This window comes from Hemitrygon akajei, chromosome 8, assembly GCF_048418815.1.
Source record: "Hemitrygon akajei chromosome 8, sHemAka1.3, whole genome shotgun sequence".
NCBI lineage: Eukaryota > Metazoa > Chordata > Chondrichthyes > Myliobatiformes > Dasyatidae > Hemitrygon > Hemitrygon akajei.
The window spans coordinates 52,888,374-52,913,345 of record NC_133131.1 but is presented as its reverse complement, the minus strand read 5'-3'; the positions used below and the strand labels follow the sequence as shown (position 1 = coordinate 52,913,345).

General features: G+C 41.7%; 1 protein-coding gene across 1 annotated transcript in view; it reads left to right on the top strand.

The window, feature by feature from the left end:
• The window catches only part of nup88 (nucleoporin 88), a 32,514-nt gene extending 7,884 nt beyond the window's left edge, over positions 1–24,630 (top strand). The window contains exons 4-17 of the mRNA XM_073053863.1: positions 867–953; positions 1,385–1,549; positions 4,572–4,758; positions 6,446–6,596; positions 6,855–6,953; positions 7,736–7,826; positions 9,056–9,160; positions 16,869–17,021; positions 18,244–18,369; positions 18,734–18,799; positions 19,937–20,017; positions 20,128–20,254; positions 21,280–21,410; positions 23,328–24,630. Coding sequence (XP_072909964.1) covers positions 867–953; positions 1,385–1,549; positions 4,572–4,758; positions 6,446–6,596; positions 6,855–6,953; positions 7,736–7,826; positions 9,056–9,160; positions 16,869–17,021; positions 18,244–18,369; positions 18,734–18,799; positions 19,937–20,017; positions 20,128–20,254; positions 21,280–21,410; positions 23,328–23,391 — 1,633 coding nt within the window. The 3' untranslated portion in view covers positions 23,392–24,630. The remainder of the gene's footprint in view (positions 1–866; positions 954–1,384; positions 1,550–4,571; positions 4,759–6,445; positions 6,597–6,854; positions 6,954–7,735; positions 7,827–9,055; positions 9,161–16,868; positions 17,022–18,243; positions 18,370–18,733; positions 18,800–19,936; positions 20,018–20,127; positions 20,255–21,279; positions 21,411–23,327) is intronic.
• The last annotated feature ends 342 nt before the right edge of the window (positions 24,631–24,972 follow it).

The following is a 24,972-nucleotide window of genomic DNA, read 5'->3' as shown; positions in this document are numbered from 1 at the left end:
CATCCAGTGAGTAACAGTTCTGTGGGTGAAAACGTTTTGTTAATGAGAGAGGTCAGAGAAGAATCGCCAGTCTGGTTTTGGCAGGATGGCGACAGTAACACGCGTTACAATAGTGGTGTGCAAAAGAGTATTTTTGAATTCATGACTGCTAAACTTTGAAATGGATGGCTACAGCAACAGAAGACTGAGAGGGTGTAACTAATAAAGTGGCTACTGTGTTTTAACACATAGCCAGCTCACTGTCAATTCACAAAGTCAAAACTATTTAAACTTAAACCCTTTAATGAACCATCTTATTTTTTATTAACCAATGAAATTTTCATGTAATTCTGCTATGTTATGTTTCTCCTTCCATCAGGCCATTTTGAAATGGCAGAATTCGCAAATCCAGTACAGATTGGGAGGTGTCTGTCACTATTAGGGTCTTTTGTGTTTATAATTGCTTTTGGAGGGGCAGAATTGAATTTTTCATTTAATGTGGAATTGATCTAGACTCTAGATGAGGATGGAATATCTACATTATTTAGGTAGGGAAAGGATTTGTTTGCATGGAACTGTCATCATTTAATATTGATGTTGGATCTTAAACTGGAATACTGCTGAACTATAACATCATTGGAAAGCAAAAACTAAATGCAGATCTGAAAATCTGAAATTAAAACAATGCTGGAAATACTTGGATCAGATAGCTTCTCTGAAGAGAGAAACAACAACAGTGCTTCGGGCCAATGACCCGTCCTGGTGCAGATACTAAATCTTTCCAGCATTCTCTTTGTATATTAATTACGTCATTATACTAGCCAATGTTAAGAGAGCAGCCAATGAAAGTTCATCTGCTATCTGCAGTCAATGTTTTCTCATCACAGGTTTTATGACTTAAAGCAACCTCAGACACCCGTCAAGATGTTCTGCCTTACTCAGAGTGAAGAAGAAAGTATTGTACCAACTACAAGGTAAAAGTCTATGGGAGTTGTATCTGACCTATGATTGAGTTTGAAGGAGAGTTTTCTTGGCAATAGGGATCAGAAATGTTTTATTCATTCCTGATTGCCCCTGAATACGGCACTAATCCACTTTGTAGACCACTGTATTTACGACCTGCTTGAGAATAAGATTAAAACCTGGTGTGGCCATTTTCCTATTTTGTGCCTTTGGGTGCTAAAAGGGTTTATATGTCAAAAAGAGCTGACCTACTGTAGCCACAGTGTTTATATAATTTGTTCTTGATTGACAATGGTTTGTCTATGATACGAATCAGAATTTACATTGAGCCTTATGATCAGCTTTGTTAATATGGCCATAGTTATTGCACTTCAGCTTTCTACTGTTTGTAGAATGTGCCCAGCTCAGCTTGTTACTGTTGCTTGTGTTTTGCTTTCCACAGTAGGTCATATGCTGCAACACTGGGTGAGATTGCAGTTGCATTCGACTTTGGACCTTTGATGAATGCACCCAGGCATCGTTCCAAAGAGGTCTTGGTTCATCCACTCTATATCCTGTATGAAAATGGAGAAACCTTCTTAATATACTGCAATCTTACTCAGAAAAGGTAATCACTGTCTATAACACTGGTCTAGATATAAGTTGAGAAGGGTGCAGCTTAGAGAATGTGCAAAAGAGTTAAATACGTAGATGTTTCAAGCGATTGTTAGATAACTTGTTTTAAAGATCCTAACAAAGCCTTTGTTATTGCTGTTTGGTTACAGAAATAAAATCTTGTAGTCATTTCTCGGTTATTTGAGCTATGGAATAAAATCTGTGTTCTCAGAATTTAAGTAGTGGTGGGATGATCAGGGTTAGTGAGGGGCAGGCCGTGCATCACAAGACTGATTAAATTCTTTGAGGAAGTGACAAAACCAATTGATGAAGATAGAGCAGTGGATGTGGTGATAAGGATTTTAGTAAGTTGTTTTACAAGTTTTCGCCATGCAAGGTTCATTCAGAAAGTCAGGAGACATGGGATCCAGAATTGGCTATGTGGATTCGGAATTGCCTTACCCATAGGAAGCAGAGGGTGGTTGTGGATGGAGTGTATTCTGCCTGGAGCTTGGTGACCAGTGGTGTTCTACAAGGATCTGTTCTGGGACCCCTGCTCTTTTTTTATGTAAGTGACTTGGATAAGGAAATGAAAGGGTTGGTTAGTAAATTTGCAGTTGACATGAAGATTGGGGATGTTGTGGATAGTGTAGAAAGTTGTCAGTGGTTTCAATGATAGGATACAGTGATTGACTGAGAAGTGGCAGATGGAGTTTAATCCAGAGAAGTGTGAAGTGATACACTTTGGAAGGTCATACTTCAAGGCGGAATAGTTAATGGCAGGATTCTTAGCAGTATGGAGGAACAGAGGGATCTGGGGGTCGATAGATCTCTCAAAGTTGTCAGGCAAGTTGATAAGGGTGATTAAGAAGGCATATGGTGTATTGCCTTTCATTAGTCAGAACTGAGTTCAAGCAACGTGAGGCCCTTGTGGCTAAAGGGATCGGGGGTATGGAGAGAAAGCAGGTACAAGGTTCTGAGTTGGATGATCAGCCATGATCATACTGAATGGCAGTGCAGGCTCGAAGGGCTGAATGGCCTACTCCTGCACCTATTTTCTATGTTTCTATGAAATGTTGTAGTGTTATAAAACTCTTGTTGGACCATATTTGGAATATTGTGTTCATTTGTGGTTGCCTCATGGTAGGAAGGATATGGAAGTTTTAGAGAGGGTGCAGAGGAGGTTTACCAGAATACTGCCTGGATTAAAGTGTATTTTATGTGGAGAGGCTTTTCTCCTTGGAATGAAGGAGGGTGAGAGGTGTACAAGATAAGAGGAATGGATCAAGTAGATAGCCAGAGACTCAGAGGTTAGAAATGGCTAATAGAAAAGGGCATAATTTTGAGGTGATTGGTGGAAAGTATTGGGGAGTGTCTGTTTTTTTTTAAGTGTTATGTGTGTGGAATGCACTGCCACAAGTAGTGCTAGTGGCAGGTATGTCAGGGGCACTTAAGAGACTCATTCAGATGTTTTTAATTTTTTTTCTTTATTTAGAAAGCACAGAAAAGGCCCTTTCAGCTCAAAGAGTAGTGCTGCCCAGCAAATCATCTATTTAACCCTAGCCTGATGACAGGAGAGTTTACATTGACCAATTAACCTACTATCTGGTATATCTTTGGGCTGAGAGGGGAAACGGGACCTTCCAGAAAAACCACGTGGTCACGTGAAAACCGTACAAACTCCTTACAGGCAGTGGCAGAATTGAACTCTGAACTCCAGTGCCCTGAGCTATGATTATGCTACACTACCATGGCACATGTGGTTGAAAAATATTAGAGCTATGTGGGAGAGGAGGGATAAAATGATCTGAGAGTAGTTTTAAAAAGTCGGCACAACATCATGGCCCTCGGGGCCTGTACTGTGCTATATGTTCTTGGTGCAAGCAATGCAGCTTTGCATTACAGAAAATTGCCATATTGCCCCTTCTCTGGGGATGCAAAGGGAGGATCACATGTATGGTCAATTCCGACCAGGAGGTGCTTTTGGTTTCTTATATGCTTGTTAGTTCTCGACATTAAAAAATTTGGGACAATAGGGGCAGTGTGGGGTGTTGGAAAGATCTCTGAATGGTACATTGATACACTTAGATACACTTATGTGATGCTACGAGCGGATGTATTTTAACGTGTAGAAAGCACAAATTCCTCCTGACATTCTCATGGTGAAGAATTCAAAAGTCAAGCCCGTAATTTTCTCTCCATTGACAGCAGGATAGGTTCTGGATAACTTAGTATCTCATCTGTCTGAAGTGGCAGAACAGTCAGGTTGGGATTTGACCTTGGTCAAAGGGATGGGAATGACCAAAGGCAAATGATGCTTGCATTACAATTGAGCAGAGTTTGAATGTCTTATTGGGAGGTTGGGAATGTATGTCCCTAATGTATCTGCCTCTATCACCACCCATGGCATTGTGTTCACGCACCTACTACTCTGTATAGTTTTTTTTTAAAAAAAGAAAGCAAGCTTGATGTGATTTTGTTGACGTAAACTTGCAGAGAAGTATACGATCCTGTGTGTCTAAGGACTTAGGGAAGTAAATGAAATATATTTTGAACTAGCACTACCTATCAAAAAGCAAATAGAGATGATGTATGAGGAGCTGCGCAGCTTCATTATGAACCCTCTAAAGAATACTTGGCTCCGGGTGTTTGTGCTAAGATGTTCTCTTTGATACTTTTAGAAATCTGAATATACAAATACTTTTAGCAAAGTTCCATCCCAAATGTTCCCTTCCATTCAGGTCAATGAGGGAAGTCTCCCATTCTACCTCTAGGCAAGGAATTCCCAACCTGGGGTCTGTGGACCCCTTGTTTAATGGCCATTTGTCCATGGCATAAAAAGGTTGGGAACCCCTGCTCCAAGCTAAATGATGCAGAACTCACATCAATGTTCTCTCAATGACTGTTGTGTTAGAGCTAAGTATATTACTACACAATGAAATTGGCACTCTTAATCTTCACAATTAGCTATTATCAGCAGGAGAAGTTAATCGTATCTGTAAATCTGTTTTGTCATGTTATTTCCAACCTTCTAGCACTGGTCTTATTGGAAAATTGCTGGGTCCGCTGCCCATGCACCCAGCTGCTGAGGATAATTATGGATATGATGCTTGTGCAATACTCTGCCTACCCAGTGTCCCCAACATTCTGGTCATTGCTACTCAGTCTGGCATGCTGTATCACTGCGTTGTGCTTGAGGGGGATGAAGAGGAGGATCAGATGGTAAGATTGGCGATGTTTTTCTTTCATGTTTTTCACCTTGCCCCATCCACCCACAGTGTCTTCGCTCTCCAATTAGCCTATTAAAGTGAAGTTTTAAGTTGATAATGTTACTGCTACAAGTAGAATATTATTGGAGTTGACCTTTCTTATGGCAGAGCTAGGCTTTGAATGTAAGATGCACTCTGCGGCCACTTTATTAGGTACACCTGTACTTCTGATCTTTAATGCAGAGATCTTATCAGCCAATTGTCTGGTGGCAACCCAATGCATAAAAGCCTGCAGATGCGGTCAAGAGGTTCAGTTGTTATTCAGACCAAACATCAGAATGGGGAAGAAATATGATGGAAGTAACTTTGACAATGGAATGATTGTTGGTGCCAGATGGGATGGATTGGATCTCAGAAACTGCTGATCTCCTAGGATTTTCACATACAGTAGTCTCTAGAGTTTACAGAGAATGGGCAAATAACAAAAAAAAATCCAGTGAGCAGCAGCTCTGTGGGCAGAAGTGCATTGTTAGTGAGTGATGTCAGAGGAGAATGGCCAGACTGGTTCAAGGTGACAGGGAGTCGACAGTAACACAAACACACATTACGACAGTGGTGTTTAGAAGAGCACTTCTGAACAACACATCAAACCTTGAATTGGATGGGCTACAGCAACGGAAGACCACAAACATACTCAGTGGCCACTTTGTTCAATACAGGATGTAAAACAACCAAAGCAAACTACAACTTGATGGGATAACCAGCAGAAGGAATAATTACAAAGATTAACATGCAGAGTATATATTTAATTGACAAATGTTCGTAGCATTGTGAAGTGATGGATTTTGGTAAATAAATCTTTAATATTGTTCTTTTGCAATGGTGCATCAGCATCTAGAGTACAGATCAGTGGTCACTTTAATTAGTGATTTGAGTTGCCAGTGGTCATCAGACTTCAAAAGGGCTGAGGTTTATTTCCGGAGGCATCGTTTGATAAAGTAGACCTGTTATGCTTAACTTATCTGGGCCAAATACATGGATGGTTTTTCTCTCCATATTATTAAACATGATATTGGAAAACTGAAGTAGTACAGAAAGTATTATCCTTGTTAGAAGAGTGGCCAAGTTGCAGTCACAAGGAAGGGTTGAAGTTGTTCTCTCATTTGGGGGAAAAAAAATAATGTTTGACCTGAAAGTGTCTCACCAGGTCTATTCTAATGTTGAGTGACCAGAAGTGGATGTCATAAATAACTACCTTGTATTTATAAATGTAGGAAATTCCGAAGTCCTTGTGAGTAGTTAGAATGTTCTGCAAGTTTTTCCACTACAAATGCTATCCATTTGCTTTTTGAAATACCTACGGAGGTGATAGAAACAGAAGTCAGCCTGGAGCTCGTAAGTCAAATAGATGCATTTAACTGTTAACTAAGACTCATGAGGCAAGGAATTGGATGGTATAGTAATTGGGTAAGATGAGGATCGGAGCAGGCCTGTGTGGAGTGAATCCTCAGCATCTCCCATTCAGGCTGACAGGACAATTGTATCAACTTTTGGCTTCGATTTCTGAAATTTTTTTATTGTATGCTGATTCAAGGAATGCTTTCATTAAGAATTGTAAAATTTTGATTCTGTAGGTTGAATTATATAGTTTTGAATAACGTTAGGAAATTGTCGGGTTGCGTTTTCCATGTTGCCTCTAGACTAATGAATCGTGGGACCTGAGGTGTGAGCCTATCCCTTCACTATACGTATTTGAATGTCTGGAATTGGAATTGACCCTGAAGCTGGCAACAGGGGATGATGATGAGCAGCTACAATCAGATTTCTCCTGTCCAATCACATTACACAAAGGTGAACTATATTTCTTTGTATTTCATATGTATTTTGTATGAATAATAGTTCGCATGCTTGACACTAAATGTAGCTGAAGTAATGCTGCACACAATTAAACTGATGTCTTGTTATGGCAACTAAATATCTGTTCTACCCTATGTGCGTAAGGATGATACTGATTAGCTTTTCCTTGTCATACAGTTTCAATTTGTGCCATTTAAGTGTAGTCTCCAAGTGGTATAATTTTTTTTCATTGGTATAATATTCTCGTTGTAGATTCACTATGTCCTACGCGTTATCATTGCACACACATTGCTGGTGTCCACAGCATTGGGCTAACGTGGGTCAATAAACTGGAGCAATTTCTCCTTACGGGTAAGTCTGTCATTTCAACGTTTAACAATCAAAAGGTTGTCTTGCAATCACTATTGATTTTAAAGACAAAATAGTGTGATCAATCTGTTTGTTTTAATCTTTGTGACATGTAATATTGTATGAGAAGGAATGGATTCCTTTTGGTTCATTTATGTTGTTAAAGTAGGATTTTAAAATTTTGCTAATTCACTTTTCCTGCTTGTTCATGGAGAGGAACGGAAAGGAAATACCCACCAGGAAAGTTAGGAAAGAGCTTTCAAGTCAAGGAGAACATGGAAAAGAAGAAAAACGGGATTAAAATTGTTGTTGATGGGATGGATAAGCACCAGCACAGACAAGATGGGCTAGATGGTCTTTATTCTGTGTAAAAGAGCAGATGGTATCAATGATGCAACAGCTTGTAGGTGGAGAACTGTTGATGATTAGTTTCCTTTCTGCTCAAATACTTAATATCCTCAAAGGATCTACCTGGTCTGTTTTTCTTTTACATTGCTTAACAATCTCAATGTTCCAGCATCTGACTCACCAGGGCTCCAATTCCTAAATACGCAGGGCCCACTTGAATTTATAATACAAGCTCTACTATGTAACATTTAAAAAAAATAAATAAACTATGTTGAGGTATTAATTGGAACAACATCAGGTAGTCCAGAAAATCTGTTGGTCTGTACCATCAGTAGTACAACTTAATGGGGTTTCACTATAGCTATTTGTATATTTTAAGGAGTGCGCATGTGTGATTGCTATTTTGATAATGATAATTCATGATTTTCCTTTAATAGAAGAACAAGATAAAACTTGCCTCCAGGAATTGGCAGCAGAGCAGAAATGCATAGTGGAACATATTCTGTGCACCAAGCCACTGCCATGCAGGTATTGCTGCTTTGTTCTGAACACCGAACACTTTGAGAAACCCAGTTTTGTTTGTTATCCTCTGGTTTATTAGCCTGGCAGGGGATAGGATCTAATCTTCTAAATCTGAAGTTGTACTGTGGAAGATTAAAGTTGAAGCAAATTTATAATTTAAAGTGAACTAGCCCAGTAAGCAAAACGGCAAGTGGGGAAGATCTGATTAGCTAAACTGCATATATTTAATGCAAGGTAGACACAGTATAACGCATTGTTACAAGAATCACCCTTGTAATAATGATGAGGGAGGCACTGAGAGAATCTGTAATTATTGACAAGTACCTTTAATGTCTAAACTAACGAGTACGTGAAGCCATACACTACTTGTTTGTACACCCACTAAGTTTCCCTGACTCTACTGAATAGTCAAAAGAATAGAAAAGGTAACACCTGGGTAGGCATTCCTCGTGCCAATTCACTCTTCACGTGTTCCACACAGGGTCGCTCACTTTTGTATCTGCGATGGTCATTCTTCGAAGTTACTGCTGCCAGCGCACATGAAGCATCCACTTTTATATCCATTCCTATCAATTCAAATATTGTATTCCAGTATCATTAACTTTAGGTCACCTGATTGACTTTTAACACCTTTATTGGTTCTGCTTCAAGCTGGTATCCATTTATTACCCTCTTCAGCAAGTGATAATCGTTAATTTATGTTCTTAATCAGCAACCAGCTTAGATTACACATGACAAATACAGACCCCAACATTCACAAACCTGCATGGTATATTCAACCAGAAAACACCTCACAAATAACTTCTTATTTGGAACTGATCTCTAGTCCAGCAGATTACCTGGAGCATCATTATGTCAGCTTTAAAACATTAAGCCAAGCAACTCCATCATCTTCCTCATGGCAAGAACAAAGGCAATTGGTCTGTCTGCTTGCACTGTCCTTGATTCATTTGAATTTGCTGATTTGTAGACTGTAGTTCTTCCTGGCCAACACCATGATGTCAGGTATGGATTATTATGAAACTAAGATATTGTAGCCATTGAGGTCATGTAATCATAGTTGAGGTGGGCAGAATTGGCAGCTCAGAGTTTCAGGGTACAATTGCTACAGGAATGGTAGAGAGGAGGAAGAAGCAGGAACACCAGTACCTAAAGAAGATAGTATTTTATTTAGAAAGAAATTAGCAAAGGCTTTGCTTTTACCGTCTTGTTTTTTCTTTTACAAATTCATATAGTCAGCCTGCACCAATCAAAGGATTCTGGATCATTTCAGATCTCTCTCTAGGAGCTGCAATGATTTGCATTATGGATACATATGAATGCATCATAAGACAATTACTGTAAGTATTGGGTATAATTTTCAAGCTCTTTCCTGTAATATGGTTAATGAATGGCCACTTGGACAAAGGACTGAAAGTTGCCTGTCTCAGGTGTGTTGAGGCAAGGATGATGAGCAAGAGCAATGGTGTTTGAATTGCATGATTAAAGTCAAAATTATGTGGGCTAGGAAGAAACGAGAAATCTGCAGATGCTGGAACATGGCCACAAGGCCATCAATTCTGACATTCAAATCATTGATATATAACATGAAAAGATGTGGTTCCAATACTGAACCCTAGAGGACATCACCAACACTGGTAGCCAACCTGAAAAGGCCTCCCTCTTTATTCCCAATCTTTGCCTCCTGCCAGTCAGCCAATCTTCTATCCATCCTAGTATCATTCCTGTAATACACGGTCTCTTATCTTGTTAAGCAGTCTCATGTGCGGCACCTTGTCAAAAGCCTTCGAAAAATCCAAGTAAGCAACATCCACAGACTCTCCTTTGTCTATCCTGCCTGCTATTTCCCCAAAGAATTCAGATTTATCAGGTAAGATTTCCCCTGAAAAAAACCACGCTGACTTTGAAGTACGTTATCATGTGTCTCCAAATACCCTAAAACCTCACCTTTAATAATGGACTCCCAGTAGTTTCCAACCACTGAAGCTAACTGGCCTATGATTTACTTTCTTCTGCTTTCCTCCCTTCTTAAAAAATGGAGTTAGATTTGCAATTTTCTAGTCCTCTGGAACCATTCCAGAATCTAGTGATTCTTGATAGATCATTACTAATGTCTGCACAATCTATTTCAGAACCTTGGGGTATATTCCACCAAGCCCAGGTGACTTGTCCACCTTCAGAACTTTCAGCTTTCCAAGCATCTTCTCCTTAGTAATAGCAACTACACTCACTTTTTAACCCAACGCTCTCAAACTCTGGCATACTGTGCTTTTACAGTGAAGACTGACACAAAATACTTATTTAATTTGTCTGTCATTTCTTTGTCCCCATTACTACCTCTCCAGCATCTTTTTCCTACAGTGTAGTATTCACTCTTGCCTCTTCTACTCCTTGTATATCTGAAAAAAATGTTTGTGTTGTCTTACTGGCTTTTATGGCCTTTATGTTACTCCTGGTGACTTTTTAGCTACCTTCTATCAATCTATAAAAGCTTCCCAATCTTCTGACTTTCCACTACTTTCTTGCTATGTTATGTGCCCACTGTTTTGTTTTTAACTTCCTTCGTCAATCATGGTTGCCCAAGTTTCTGCCTAATCGTGCCATATATCCCTCTCCGTCAATTAAACACTTTTTCATACTCACTACTCTTATTCCTGTCCAAGGCTATGGTAAAGATCATGGAGTTGTGATCACTGTCCCCAAATACCCACATGATCGGTCACCTGACAAGACTCATTTCCTATTACTCGATCCAATATGGCTTCTCCTGTCTCCATCAGGAATCATTTCTGGGCACACCTAACAATCTCTGTCCCACTTGAACCTTGTACTGAGGAGGTACCAATTAATGTTGGAGAAGTTGAAGTTGAAGTCACTGATATAGACAATAGACAGTAGGTGCAGGAGTAGGCCATTTGGCCCTTCTAGCCAGCACCGCCATTCACTGTGATCATGGCTGATCATACACAACCAGTACCCCATTCCTGCCCTCTCCCCATATCCCTTGACCCCGCTATCTGTGAGAGCTCTATCTAACTCTCTTAAATGTATCCAGAGTCTTGGCCTCCACTGTCTTCTGGGGCAGAGCATTCCACATATCCACCACTCTCTGGGTGAAAAAGTTTTTCCGCATCTCTGTTCTAAATGGCCTACCCCTTATTCTTAAACTGTGGCCTCTAGTTCTAGACTCACCCATCAGCGGGAACATGCTTCCTGCCTCCAGTGTGTCCAATCCCTTAATAATCTTATATGTTTCAATCAGATCCCCTCTCATCCTTCTAAATTCCAGTGTATACAAGCCCAGTTGCTCCAATCTTTCAACATATGACAGTCCCGCCATTCTGGGAATTAACCTTGTGAACCTACGCTGCACTCCCTCAATAGCAAAAATGTCCTTCCTCAAATTTGGAGACCAAAGCTGCACACAATACTCCAGATGGTGTCTCACCAGGGCCCTGTACAGCTGCAGAAGGATCTCTTTACTCCTATACTCAATTCCTCTTGTCATATTTCCCAGTTCTGCCACCCATTCTGTTCCTCTGTGTGTCTCTTGCTATTGTGATGTCTACAGAATAGTCCCAGTGGAGCGATTGTGTCATTCCTATTTCTGACTTGCACCCACTCTCAGTAGGTGATCCTTCTATGGTGTCCTCCCTTTCTGCAGCTTTCTTTAAACCCCAGAGCATCCAGCAACCGTTCCTGCTCATGTGAAAGCAAAGTCTCTGTAATGGTCACAATGTCTATTTCCATGTACTGGTCTGTACTCAAGTTCCTAACCCTTATTCCTGATAAGTTTGGGTGTAACTTGTCCCTATTGCATGGGTCATACCTGCAGATCCCAATGATCTAACTTTCTGAAATCCTGCCTCCTGCATCATCTTGCCACATGTTCATTTGTGATATCCTATTCCTACCCACACTGCCGTGTGACACAGGCAGCATTCCGGAAACTACTCCTGAATTTTACTTCCATCTTAGTTAGCTCTCTCTATTCACTTTTCAAGGCTTCATCCCTTTCCTAGTTATGTCATTCATACCAATATCTATAATGACTTCTGGCTGCTCAACCTCTCCCTTAAGAATGGTCTGGACTTGATCTGAAATGTCCCTGACCCTGGTATCTAGGAGGTAACATACAGTCTGGATGTCTCATTTCCACAGACTCTCCTATGTCTCCTGTGTGTTCCCCAGACAATTGAATCCTTTCATTTGCCACTCTCTTCTCCTGCACCCCTTCCTTGCTGAGCCACAGAGCCAGACTATGTTAGAGCCCTGGTCACTGTGGCTTTCCACTAGTATGTTTCCCTCATCCCTGATAGTATCCAAGGTGGTATTCTTGTTATTGAAGCTAACAGCCACAAGGGCACTCTGCACTATTTGATAATCCCTTTTCCTCTCCTGACAGTCACTCAACTATATGCCTGCTAGCAACTTGCTTGTCACTGCCTCCCTTTAGTTTCAGTCAATCAACCCCTCATTCTTCCAAATGATCATCATCCAGCTCCAGTTCCCTACTGCAGACTGCAATGAGCTGCAGCCAGTTACATTTTCAGCTGTAGAAATCAACAGAGGGGCACACCACTGCCCTGTATACCATTCTCACTGCTCTTCCTGTGCAATAATGAAGGAAGGAGAAACCTGCCTGAAAGGTAGAAAGAGTGCAGAGATTTACAGGGGTGTTTGTTGGGACTCAAAGCACTGAGTTATGGAGAGAAACTGAGCAGTTTGGAACTTGTTTCTTTGGAGCATAGAGGAATGAGGGGTGATCTTGGAGGTGTACAAAATTGAAGGGCATAGGAAGAGTGAATGTGCAGTCTGTTTTCCAGAGTTGAGGTTTCAAACCTGGAGGACTTGGATTTAGGGTGAGGTTTAATAATAAACTGAGAGGCAACTACTGCACTCTGTATTGTATTTGGAATGACTTCCCAGAGGAAGTGCTCGGGTGGGTATATTAACAACATTTATAAGGTACCTGAACAGGTGCTTGGATAGGAAAAGTTCAGATAAAGAAGTATGGGTCAGACGCAAGCAGTGGGACCATCTTGGGCAGTAATCTGGGTTAGCTGGGCTGAAGGGCCTTTATCATGCTGTATGACACTACAACTGCCCTACCCTATCTACAGCTCACTGGCCTGTAGTTATCTGGCTTATCTCTGCTGCTATCCTCCAGTCTCTTAGTACTTATCTGTGGCAAAGGTACAAAAGCTTTGCCAGGGGCTCAGTGATCTCTGCAGCTCCCATAACATCCTAATATATAGCTGGTTAGCTCCTTAGAATTTATCCATCTTTTACTAAATTTGGATAAAGGTTACCAAGGATGAAAGCATTTCAAGACCTTCATACTCGGTAATATTGATATGTTCCAAATTGACACAGTTCCTTTCTGGGCTCACTATCTTCCACAAACAAGAGAAAATCTGCAGACACTGGAAATCCGAGCAACACACATAAAATGTTGGATGAACTCGGCAGGCCAGGCAGCATCTATGGAAAGTATAGTCGATGTTTCAGGCTGAAACCCTTTGGCAGGACTGAGGGGAGAAAAGCTGAGGAGGAGCTTTATTTCTTACATCCTTCACAAAATTCTTTACGTCTCCGCCTAGATAGGTAATCATAGTAATTTATAATAAATAAAAGTCAATGTAACAGAGAGTATACTCAAATCAGTGTGAGTACATCAGTCTGATGACCTGGTGGAAGAAGCTGTCCCAGAGCCTGTTGGTCCTGGCTTTTATGCTGCTGTATCATTTCCTGGATGGTAGCAACTAGAATAGATTGTGATTAGAGTGACTCGGGTCTCCAATGATCCTATGGGCCCTTTTTACACACCTGCCTATGTATGTCCTGAATCATGGGAAGTTCACAACTACAGATGCACTGGGCTGTCTGCATCACTCTGCAGAGTCCTATGATTAAGGGAGGTACAGTTTCCATACCAGGCAGTGATGCAGCTAGTCAGGATGCTCTCAGTTGTGCCCTTGTAGAAAGTCCTTAGGATTTGGGAGCCCTTACCAAACTTCCTCAACTGTCTGAAGTGAAAGAGGCGCTGTTGTGCCTTTTTCACCACACAGCCTGTATGTACAGACCATGTGAGGTCCTCGGTGATGTGGATGCCGATGAACTTAAAGCTGTTTACCCTCTCAACCCCAGATCCATGGATGTCAATAGGGGTTAGCCCATCTCCATTCCTCCTGTAATCCACAACCAGCAAAGTTTTTGCAGCATTGAGGGAGAAGTTGTTTTCTTGACACTACTGTGTCAGAGAGGTGACTTCTTCCCTGTAAGCCACTTTGAGATAAGGCCAATCAATGTAGCATTGTCGGCAAATTTAATGAGCAGATTGGGCTGTGGATGGTGACACAGTCACTGGTATGCAGGGAGTAAAGGAGGGGACTCAGTATGCAGCCTTGAGGGGCTCCTGTATTGAGAGTCAAAGGGTTGAAGGTGAGGGAGCCCACTCTTACAACCTGCTGGTGATCTGACAGAAGTCCAGGACTCAGCTGCACAAGGCAGGGTGAAGGCCGAGGTCTCTGAGCTTCTTGTCGAGTCTGGATGGAACTATGTTGTTGAATGTTGAACTGTAGTCCAAGAACAGTATTCTCAGATAAGCATCCTTCATCTCCAGATGTGTAAGGGTGGTACGTAGAGCTGTGGCTATTGTGTCATCTGTCACTCGGTTGTGTCGGTAGGCGAATTTAAAAGGTGGAGGGAAGGGAGGGAAAACCACTAGGTGAAACCGGGAGGGGAAGGCATGAAGTAAAGAGCTGGGGAGTTGATTGTTGAGATGAGGTGAGGAGGAAAAAGGGGATAGGAAATGGAGAAGTGGGGGTTGGGGGGCATTACTGGAAGTTTGAGAAGTCGATGTTCATGACATTAGGTTGGGGGCTACCCAAACGGAATATAAGGTGTTATATAAGGAATACAAGGTGAACACATTAATTGACCCCTACAGACTCACAGGTGAAGTGTCGCCCCACCTGGAAGGACTGTTTATCGCCCTGGGTGATAGTGAGGGAGGAGGTGTAGGGTCTTGTCCTCACCTACCACCCCACCCCATGCATCTAGCATGCAAATCTCCAAAACATGTGCCACCTCCAACGGGATCCCACCACCAAGCACATCTTTCTCATCTTTCTCTATCTTTCTCTTCCCACCCTCTCCCTCCCCCCCCCCCACTTTCTGCTTACTGGAGGGATCACTCCCTACACAACTCCATTGTCCACTGATATCTCTCCTGGCACTTATCCTTGCAAGTGGAGCAAGAGCTACACCTCCTCCCTCACTACCATTCATGTCAGCACAATAAATACGAACAGGAAGTATTAAGGCCTCGCCATTTCCCATGTCTTCACACACAATTAGCACATTAATCCTTAAGGGAATCTCTCTCCATATCTCCTCTTTCACTCTTAGACTTATAAAAGCAAGATTTTTCTGAACTTGCCTGCCAGATGTGTACTCCTAAATCTGTAATACTAATGGGGTTCATTTGATCCCAGCTACCTGTACCTGATAAATGCCCCCTTTTTTTCTGACCAGACTCTGAATATCCCTAGTCAACCAAGATTCCCTAATCCTGGTAGTCTTGCCTTCATTCTAACAGGAACATACTGGTCCTGAATTTTTACTATCTCACTTTAAAGTAGTGGTCGCCAACCCGTCGATCTTTGAGACTTTCCCAGTAGATCCCAAAAAAAAAGAAAAAGAAATACACAAATACTGTTGAGAGATTGTTTCCGTGTTGCAGGGTTTTAGTTCCGTTCTTTCTGCCCAGTGCACATGCGTGTAGCTCCCCCCGCCACGCACTACAGTGTACTTCAGTGGTCCCCAACCACCGGGCCGTGAGGAAACGATATGAGTCAGCTGCACCTTTCCTCATTCCCTGTCACGCCCACTGTTGAACTTGAATGCACGCAAGGTCATCGGTCGCCTAAACGCAGTGATACCCTAGTGACAGGGATCACTGGTTGGCCTCGGGCAGCCGGCGGGAAGTGCCGTTGCTACTGGCCTGGAGCGTGGACAGATGGGCGCCGCCTCTAAACCTGTTTAGCACACTGAATGACGTGGGGAACCCGGTGCTAAAATATTCGCAGACGACCTAATCCAGGCTCAGAGTTCTGTAAGTAGCAGAGCAGCTACCGTGCTGCGATCTACTGAAACAAACTTTTGTTGGCCGATAGATCCTATAAGGGGGGCGGGCGTGGGTCCTGCGGCAGTCCTCGCTCGGTCGGTCGCTCTCTCCGGACTGCGACCGCCACGGCCCTGGCATGAGGACCTCTGGCCCTGACCTCGTCCCCTCACCCCTCCCACGACCAGCCGCAACTGGCCAAGGCGTCTGGGTGGGAGGCTGGAGCTCGGGCCCAGAGTCTGTCTAATGAGGCAATGAAGCCCTCAAAACTGCTTCGGTACCCTGAGTCCAAGCACCCTGCACTTAAAGACAAACCCGTTGAGTTTTGTGAGCGGAGAAAACGTGAGCAAGCGGGACAGAAGCTAAGTACCGAGAGCCGCGAAAACGAAATTGCGGAATAGACTGGGCATAAGGAACCTGCTTCGAGTATCGCTGTATTCCCGTCGTGTTTAACAACCCCCCACCCCCACCGGGCTGCAGGGTTTTACTTCCGGTCTTTTCTGCTCCAGTGCACATGCGTGTAACTAATCGATCTGGGGTCGATCTTGCCTTCCACTAAGGCCAAGGTAGGGGATCTTGGGCTTCAAAAGGTTGGTGACCACTACTTTAAAGTGTCACAGTTGTCAGAAGCCTCTTTATCTGCAAACAGTCTCACCCAATCAATGTCATTAAAATTAGCTTCCACCACCACTCCCACAATCCTATCAATCCCAGTCTGGGATTTTAAATATATCTTATTCCATGTCTATATCTTGAAACTGAAAGATTTATAGTGACTCTTTCCTAATGTGCTCTCTGCACTGACACATCAACCACTAAGCTGATATAATGAAGTTGAAAAAGAAAATTTAAGAATATCTTCCTTTGCTGAATACTTCATGTCTTGATTGTTATGTAATGGATTTTCCAATTGTTCGCAGGGCAACCACACGACCAGTGTCACCGCCACTACTGTGTTCCAACCCAGACACCAGCTCCATAGTATCACCACTGCGGAACTTCTCCAGCAGTTCCTTCGAGCAACACATCGCCAACATTTTGCGTCGCAATACAACAAATCCATTGCATCTGAGGTGGTGATTTTAACCTGTACCGTGCACTCATTGCTTGCAGTTATGTTCCTGACTGAAATGCAACCTAGCAAAATGGCTTAAAATGTTTTAATATAACATCCCTGATAAACTAATGTGCAGAGGCACAATGTAGTGTTGAAAGTTCAAGAAAAGAGCATTTACAAGTTTAGTTGGCCAGCAGTAAATTGGGCAAACTCTATTTATGTTGACCATCTTCCACTGTACTGTCCCATAACATGATTGTTTGGTATGTTGAACTTTAGGTGTGTTGCAGGATTAATTTTTTCTGTAATTTGGCAGTTATATTACTAAATTATTAGTTCGTCAGTGTAAATAATGCAATAGAATGAGGTGATACTCCTCATCAATAAAGTGGTGTTGCCATTTTTAACGTGATTTGCAAACATGGAGGACACAGATCCTGTAATTGGTTGTCAGAAGCCTCATGTACTTGTGCTGTGTTGCTTATTCATTCCTGCCTGCATTATTTAGTAACCCCATTGGTGTATACTGTTCTTGCCCGAATTGTGTATGTTTTTTTTCTATTCTGTTGCATCCTGTTTATGATGCAATAAAGCTTGTATAGATTCAGGAACAGTTAATACCCTACAACCATCAAAACTGGCACAGATAACTTCAATCACCACTACTCTGAATTGATTCTGTGACCTACGAGCTCACTTTCAAGGGCTTTCTTACAACTTGTGTTCACTGTATTATTTTTATTTGCACAGTTTGTCTTTTGTACATTGGTTGTTTGTCAGTCTTGGAACGTAGTTTTTGTAAAATTATGCTGCAAGTTTCTGGCTCTACATGTGTTTTAATGGTGCCACTGTAACAAAGCTGTTAGCACGACACTTTTGCAGCTCGGTGACAGAGTTCAGAGTTCAATCCCAGCACCATCTGTGAGGAGTATGCACGTCATCCCCGTGGAATGCAGAAGCTTTCCCGGGTGCTCAATTTCCTCCCACCATCCAAAGACTTACCGGGTCGGTGAATTAGTTCTTGTAAATTGTCCCACGATTAGGTTAGGGTGAATCAGGGTTGTCAGGCTCAACGGGCCAGAAGGGCCTGCTCCATGCTGGATCACTAAATAAATAGGTCTCAAAGTAGTGAGTAGTAACATTTACCTTGATAACGAATTTACTCTAAACTTTGCCATGGTTAGACATTTTAGTTCATGCAATTGTATTAACCAAGTAGTCATATCTCATTAATTCAGAGCTTCAGATGCAGAGGGAACTCCGCCACCACAAGAGTGCTTGCAGCTTTTGAGTCGAGCCACCCAAGTTTTCAGAGAAGAATACATCCTCAAACAGGCTCTTGCAAGAGAAGAGATATCACGCAGGTAATCCTCTAGGTCATTTATAACATGAGTTAAAATCAATGCTACACACTGTTTTTGTCGATTGGCCCAGACATTCCAAGGTTGAGTTGTATGAAATGTGTTGTAGTGCAACAAAACAGTGGTTTTCTTACAAGCTTCCTGAATTTTTCAAACCCTGGATTAAATTTTACACTGCTTTATCACCAAGTTAATTCTGATGGCTTTTTTTTTTCTTGATCTCTCTGTCTCTGAGGCAGTATTGGGGCAAAAGTTTGGCTGATGTGTGCAGAATTTTGACTCTTGATATTTTTTCCATTGTTCTCAGTACTGTACAGTCTTTGCCTGTTTGTGAGTGCGGCTGCTTCACACAACTTATGTATTCCAGGGTGAAGCTCCTAAGTAATCAGAAGAATAAGCAGCAGGAGGATCTTGTGCAGTGCCTCAAGGAGGAGTAAGTATGTGGCGTAGATCTCCAGTCGCAGCACTCAGATCACGGTGCACTGAAGGCTAGCCTGCTGGTTCATTCGTTTAAGCTGCAGACTACTTTATTTTGATTTCAAAGCATCTTCAAGTTGGAAGAAGACAAAAAGCAGTTTAAGCAAAGATGGATTACATGTAGAAAATGTACATAAACTAGATACTGTATGAAGCCAATCGTAAACATGAAATTCTGCAGCTGCTGGAATCCAGGGTAATATGCACAAAATGTTGGAGGAAATCAGGTCTGGCAGCATCTGTGGAGAGGAATAACCAGTCAATGTTTTGGGCCAATACCAAAAGAAGCCAAATTGCAGAGCTTCTGAGTATACACAGAAAGAATAGTAATGAAGGTTCAAAGGTTTGTTTATTATCAAAGTATGTATGCAGTATGCAAAGCTGAGATTCTTCTTTTCCAGATAGCCACAAAGCAAAGAAAAACCATGGAAGTCAGTTCAGAGAGAAACAGCAAACACACCCCTCTGCACAAAAACAGAATGGCAACGTGATCATCAACACCCCCTTCTCCCCCACACAAACTGCAACAAGAGCATTGACCCCCAAACCCCCTCCCCACGTATGAAATGCAATAAGAACATTGGGCTCTAAATCCCCTTCTGCCCTCAAAAAATGCAACAAGAATATCAGCCCCCAAATTCCCCTCCCCTGCACAAAAATATGTGAAAACAGGTGAAAACAAAATATAAAAACTGTCTGAAAAATAGTCCATAGTCCACATCAGTAAATGCAGAAAACCTCTAATGCTCTCCAACGTCTCGAAAGAGAGAGACCCAGAGGCCTGCCCTCCAAGCACAGCAGTTAGGCCACACAGTCTCTCCTCCAGACTGGATGCAGTGGCTCCCCATCCCTGGTGGAGCCCCGGGCTTTGACGCCTCTCTCCTGGTAGCTGTAAACAGGCAACATTATCAATGTATCCCTTTGACATTATGTCAATATCCAGTAAGACAGTTTGATAGTACATCTGTGTGAAAGTGATGGGGGATATTTGACATCTTTTGTCATTTACTGTTTAATACATTGAGTAAATTTAACTGAGATTATCAACTGAGGAGCTTTGGAGGTGCTGACCAGTCTTAACGTTTTTCAACAGAAAGCTTCTACAGGAAATGGCAGAGAAGCTTGCTAGTAAATATGAAGAGGTGAAGTTCAAACAAGAGGAAGTGTTGCAAAGGTATGTGTCAAAGGAAGAATCTGAAAGAAAACTTTCTAGATTTACAAGGATTGATTGAGTAGTCAAGTTCAGTATTTGTGGAAAAACTTCTGATATTTTTCACATTACAGGGTGAAGAGCATTTTGCACAATTTTAATTCGCGTCTTCCTGTGCTGTCTGACAGCGAAAGGGATATGAAGAAAGAACTTGTTATTATCCATGACCAGCTCGGTGACCTGGAAAGCAGCATTACACAGGCATAAATCCTACTGTCATTTAATATTAATTCCTGAATGGTTTTTTTTGGAGGATATTGTTTCTGACAACTGTGAGATCTTATTTTACATAATGTGCACATTTTGATTTCTGTAAGTGGTTCTGAAACAACATCCCTGACTTCTGACATTGGTCTGAAAAGCAGCATGGGGTCTCTGTGCTTCAGGAGTTTTGGCATTTTGAAATGACGGCTGGTTGTCTCTTCCATCACCACCAGTCCCTACTTCCAGTTCAACAGCACCCTCCTATTCAATAGAGCAGTGGGCACACTGATTTCAGGGCGGTGCAGAACTCAGTGTTTCTCCTAGTGAAATAGTGGTTTACCCATATTTCCATTAGCTATTCCCTATTCCCTGTCTATGATAAACTAGCCCTCTGTCTACTGGGGTAACCAAGCTCAGCCTGGCTGACTACTACTTGTATTGTAATTGCCTGTTCCAGTCCCAAGACGTAATTTTGCTCTCATTCTCCAATGTTTCAGTGAAGCTTTTTGTAGGAATGGGAATTGCTTCCAACTGGGCACATGGTACCCTTTCGGACTCAACAGCAAGTTCGAAGATTTCAGTTATCAAGCTACCAGCATTTTCCATTTTGCCCATTTCAGGCAACTGTAAATATTTTCCCTTGTTAATTCAGATAATTCTGCTTCTGCCATTAGCACCAACTCTACCGATATTTTGTTACGTGACCACCATGTTCCATTATCAACCCTTTTGGCTGCAATACAAATGTGAATTCTCTTTCCCCCCTCATCAATTCTACAAACCTGCTGAGTATTTTCCACATTCCATATTCGTATCTCTGATCTCCAGTGCTCTTATTTTCCTTTGGTATTGTGCAGCAAGCACTATATTAGAATTGCTCTTGACTGTGCTGTACTGGATTGGTGCAATACTAATGGAGTTACCATAGTGTAGAAAAATTGTAAATTATTTAATCTGCAGTCTTGCGTGTGCTCAGATTGGTTTTAAATAGTATTTTGGACTTTAACATTTTTTAATCTCAGGTTCAAATGAAGACTGAGTACCAGCAGAAGGAAATACAGCCAGAAGAGAATGGTTTCCCTTCTGCACGGAAGAAGAGCATCACTCTCAGTGCATCTCAGAAGAAATGCATCCATTCCGTGCTAAAGGAACAGTGAGTACCACTGGAGCTTTGTGATTGTTGGTTTAATTATAGATTGTACTGGTCAGCAGCTACCGATGTTGCTGTACATCAGGAGTACTCAAGCTTCTGAGGCTAGAGCAGGCAACTACACACCAGTTATTGATGCTGTTTCTGTGATCAAGGAGTGCTGAGCACATAGTTATGTAAAGCAGCATAAAGTGTACATTTTGCTGCACAAAGGAAGCTGGTGAGTGTGCTCGGGAACAGAGCGTTAAAGTTTAATTTAGATTTCCAGAAATTCATCAGTTGGGCAGTTCTATCACTTTCCAGGAAAGTAGTGCCTTTAATTTTGACCTGCTTCCCACCCCTCCCCCACCTACAAATGTATTAGCTTTTTCCTCAAAATTTGTTTGTCTCCACAGTCTTCACTACCTCTTCCCCACAATGTTACCTAGATTCACTGTCTTTAATCACAACTCTGTACTTGCAGTAGATGATACTGTACATGGGATTTTCATGTGGCAGAATATTCTTAAACCAATTCTGGCTGTCCCTGCTGTCTGTCGTAGCATGATAGGCTCTCTCCCTGTGGGGAGCTAATGGTGATCATATTGAGGGAAGCAAACAGGATAAAGAAGAGAATTCACTTTGAGGAATAGATGAAACCTGCTATCACAATCTTCGTTCACAAATACACAGGGAAACCATATGATCCACTACCTTTCAAGCTTGATGTTTGATACTTAGTTAATTATCTGGTCAAGGATAACCTATGATAGTTATCAAATCAATCTGGTTCAACAGATTGGGCTCCTGGAGTGGGGACAAGTTGCCATAATTTAGAGGAATTGACGTTCGGGTGTATAGGTTGGAGGCTACCCAGACAATATGAGGTGTTTCTCCTCCAACTGGAGAGTGGCCTCACCGTGGCAGTAGTGGAAGCCATGGACTGACATGGCAGAGTGGGAATGGGAAGAAGAATTAAAATTGGTGACTACTGAGAAAATGCACCTTTTGTGGCAGACGAGGTGAAAGTGCTAGACAAAGCTGCCCCCTGATCTGATGCACAGGAGATCTTAATCTCCAACATCAGTTTGTCCAAGAGAATTCCAAATTCCATTTCTTAAAGCCTTTTCTGTAAATGTACAATGCACTCCAAAGACTCAAAGGTTCCTTTGATTCTAAGTCCCAAATCTGAGCTGTATAACATAACATTTACAGCAAGTTCTCTTCCAGATGACTCAGCCCCTGACTTATAAATGTATGTGTTGTCACTAGGACAAAGTGTTGAATTTCTTCCTGACAGCACAACCGCTGATAGAGGTACTGCTTTGGAGCACCTGAGGAAACCCATGTAGGCAGAGAGAATACATGCAGACTCCACACAGACAGCCGAGATCAACATTGAACCTTGTTCACCAAGGCCACAGTTTCCTCTGACATCCTCAAGATGTGTGAATTAGCGGGTTAATTGTCTTCTAAATTGCTGCTAGTGGTAGTTGAGAAAAGATCAAAATGAGGGGAAGTAAAATGAAATTGGGTAGGATTAGTGTAAATGAGTGTTTGGTCAGTGCCCCCTACACACAGCAACTGGCTGGTCGCTGGGGTACTGAGTGCAGCACAAGATTGATTAAGGAAGTTGTGTTCCACATCTTATTCCAAAGAATAGTCTACGATTACTTAAAATTTGCCCAAGTATTATGAGGTTTGTACGAAGTAGTCAAATGTTATTTATAGTGGGTAGATTAGTTGTCTAACACCATACTTGATTTGCAGAATAACTATTTTTGGAACAGATGGAAGGCATTAAAATAATCTGGGATCTCGGCTGGTAGAGAGTTAAGCTGCTCGTTGTGGTTAAACTGAAGTGTGGAACAGTGGGGATCTGAATGGACTACGTGGCGGAGAAACCAAGCTCCTTTAACTTGTTACTGTTTTCTGTTTCAGGGGTGAACATATCGCTGAAATGGTGAAGAAAATTAATAGCATACGAACTCGTATAAACTTTTAAATGTTCTCAGACAGCAGTTTATTCTTCAAAGTGAAATGTTTGTAAAGGTGTCCAGGATGCAAAACAGTGAGAATTCTCTAGAAACAGAGGCAGTGTTTCAGACTCTAACTTCCAGCTTTCAGTTTTGATGGCATTTTATACAAGATGGAATTGGTTTGTTTACAATACACATTGGTTTTTTTATTGCCCTCCATTGAAGGTGATTAAATTAGTTTTTTGCTTTCTATATTTCATTGTTAAAAAGCTCCTTTCAAGAGAATATTGTCTTCTATCAAGTCCCTGATTCATGCTGTGGACAGATGCATCCCTTCCCTAAATGCTGGTTCTTGTGTAAGACTAGAAACTGGGTGAAACAAGTAGTTCCCCCTCTTGCTCGATGCAGGTATTCTGTGCTTTAAAGGATTGTATATCAACTGGATCCACTATTTGGGCATCAGCTTTCATGAGGAGCTGAAACCAAACCTCTTGGATATGCTGTGCTCTTGATTTGTTTGTTTACTTACTTCAATACTGACCATTCCCCACATAACCCTCTTGTACCCCAAACCCATTTTCCTACCATAAACCATGCACAATTTACAGTAACTGATCAATCTAAAAATATTTATGGAAGGAAACCTTGGTGTTACAGGGAGAACGTGCAAACTCCACACAGACAGCCCCAGAAGTAACGTTAGACCTGGGTGCTTGGAGCTGTGAGTCAGCAGTACTAGACTGTAGCGATCAACATTCTTTACCACTGAAAGTGATCTGAGAAACAGTCGTCTGCTCATAGTGCTGCCATTTCAGTCCATCTCAGCACAGATGTGTCAGCCGTAAATGTTAGTTGCTTAACCCGTTAGCAAAACAGGATGCTGCTCAAGCAGTTTAATCATCCTGCCTCAGTCCGTTTCTATAATGACTAAAGAAAACCTTTTAATATTTGGAATATTTGAGGAGCTCCTGCAGATGAGTCTGTCACCTTGTGCACTCTCATTTATTTTTGTACCACACATATTTTACTCATGTGAATCTGTAATTTGGATGAAGGAAAAGTGCTGTGCAAAACCAAAGTTGGCCAATCTGTAATGTATGGATCATGTCAAAGGTTTCACATTTTGCTCAGTTTTGCACTCTAAAACTAAAATTATTAAACCTGCAACCTAAAGTATAGAAGCAAATGACTTATTTTCAAAAGGTAAATTGCGATGCAATTATTGTACTGCACAAACTTTTGTCTGAATAAATATTTTTGTGGTACTTTGTATAATCTTGTTCATGAATTTCGATAAAGCAGGTTTGGCCATGTTAGTCGGAATTTGAGTTGACTTGGAGGAAAGAAGATAATGCATCTCATCAACTTTAAGGAGCAGTCATCAGTTCTGAATAGTGTTTCTGATTTTGGATTTCCTGCATCTACACCAGCTTACTTTGGAAGCATGGGGAAATGTTTTCCGCAAATAGTTATGACAGTATGTACAACAAGGCTTTTCCAGGTTGATCCTGGTATTTGGTTTATTATACAGTGAAAAGAGTGGAAAGAATTCCTGGAAAAAGTGGAATTTCCCTAATCTGCCACTCTTAAGCAGATGGACTCTGTAC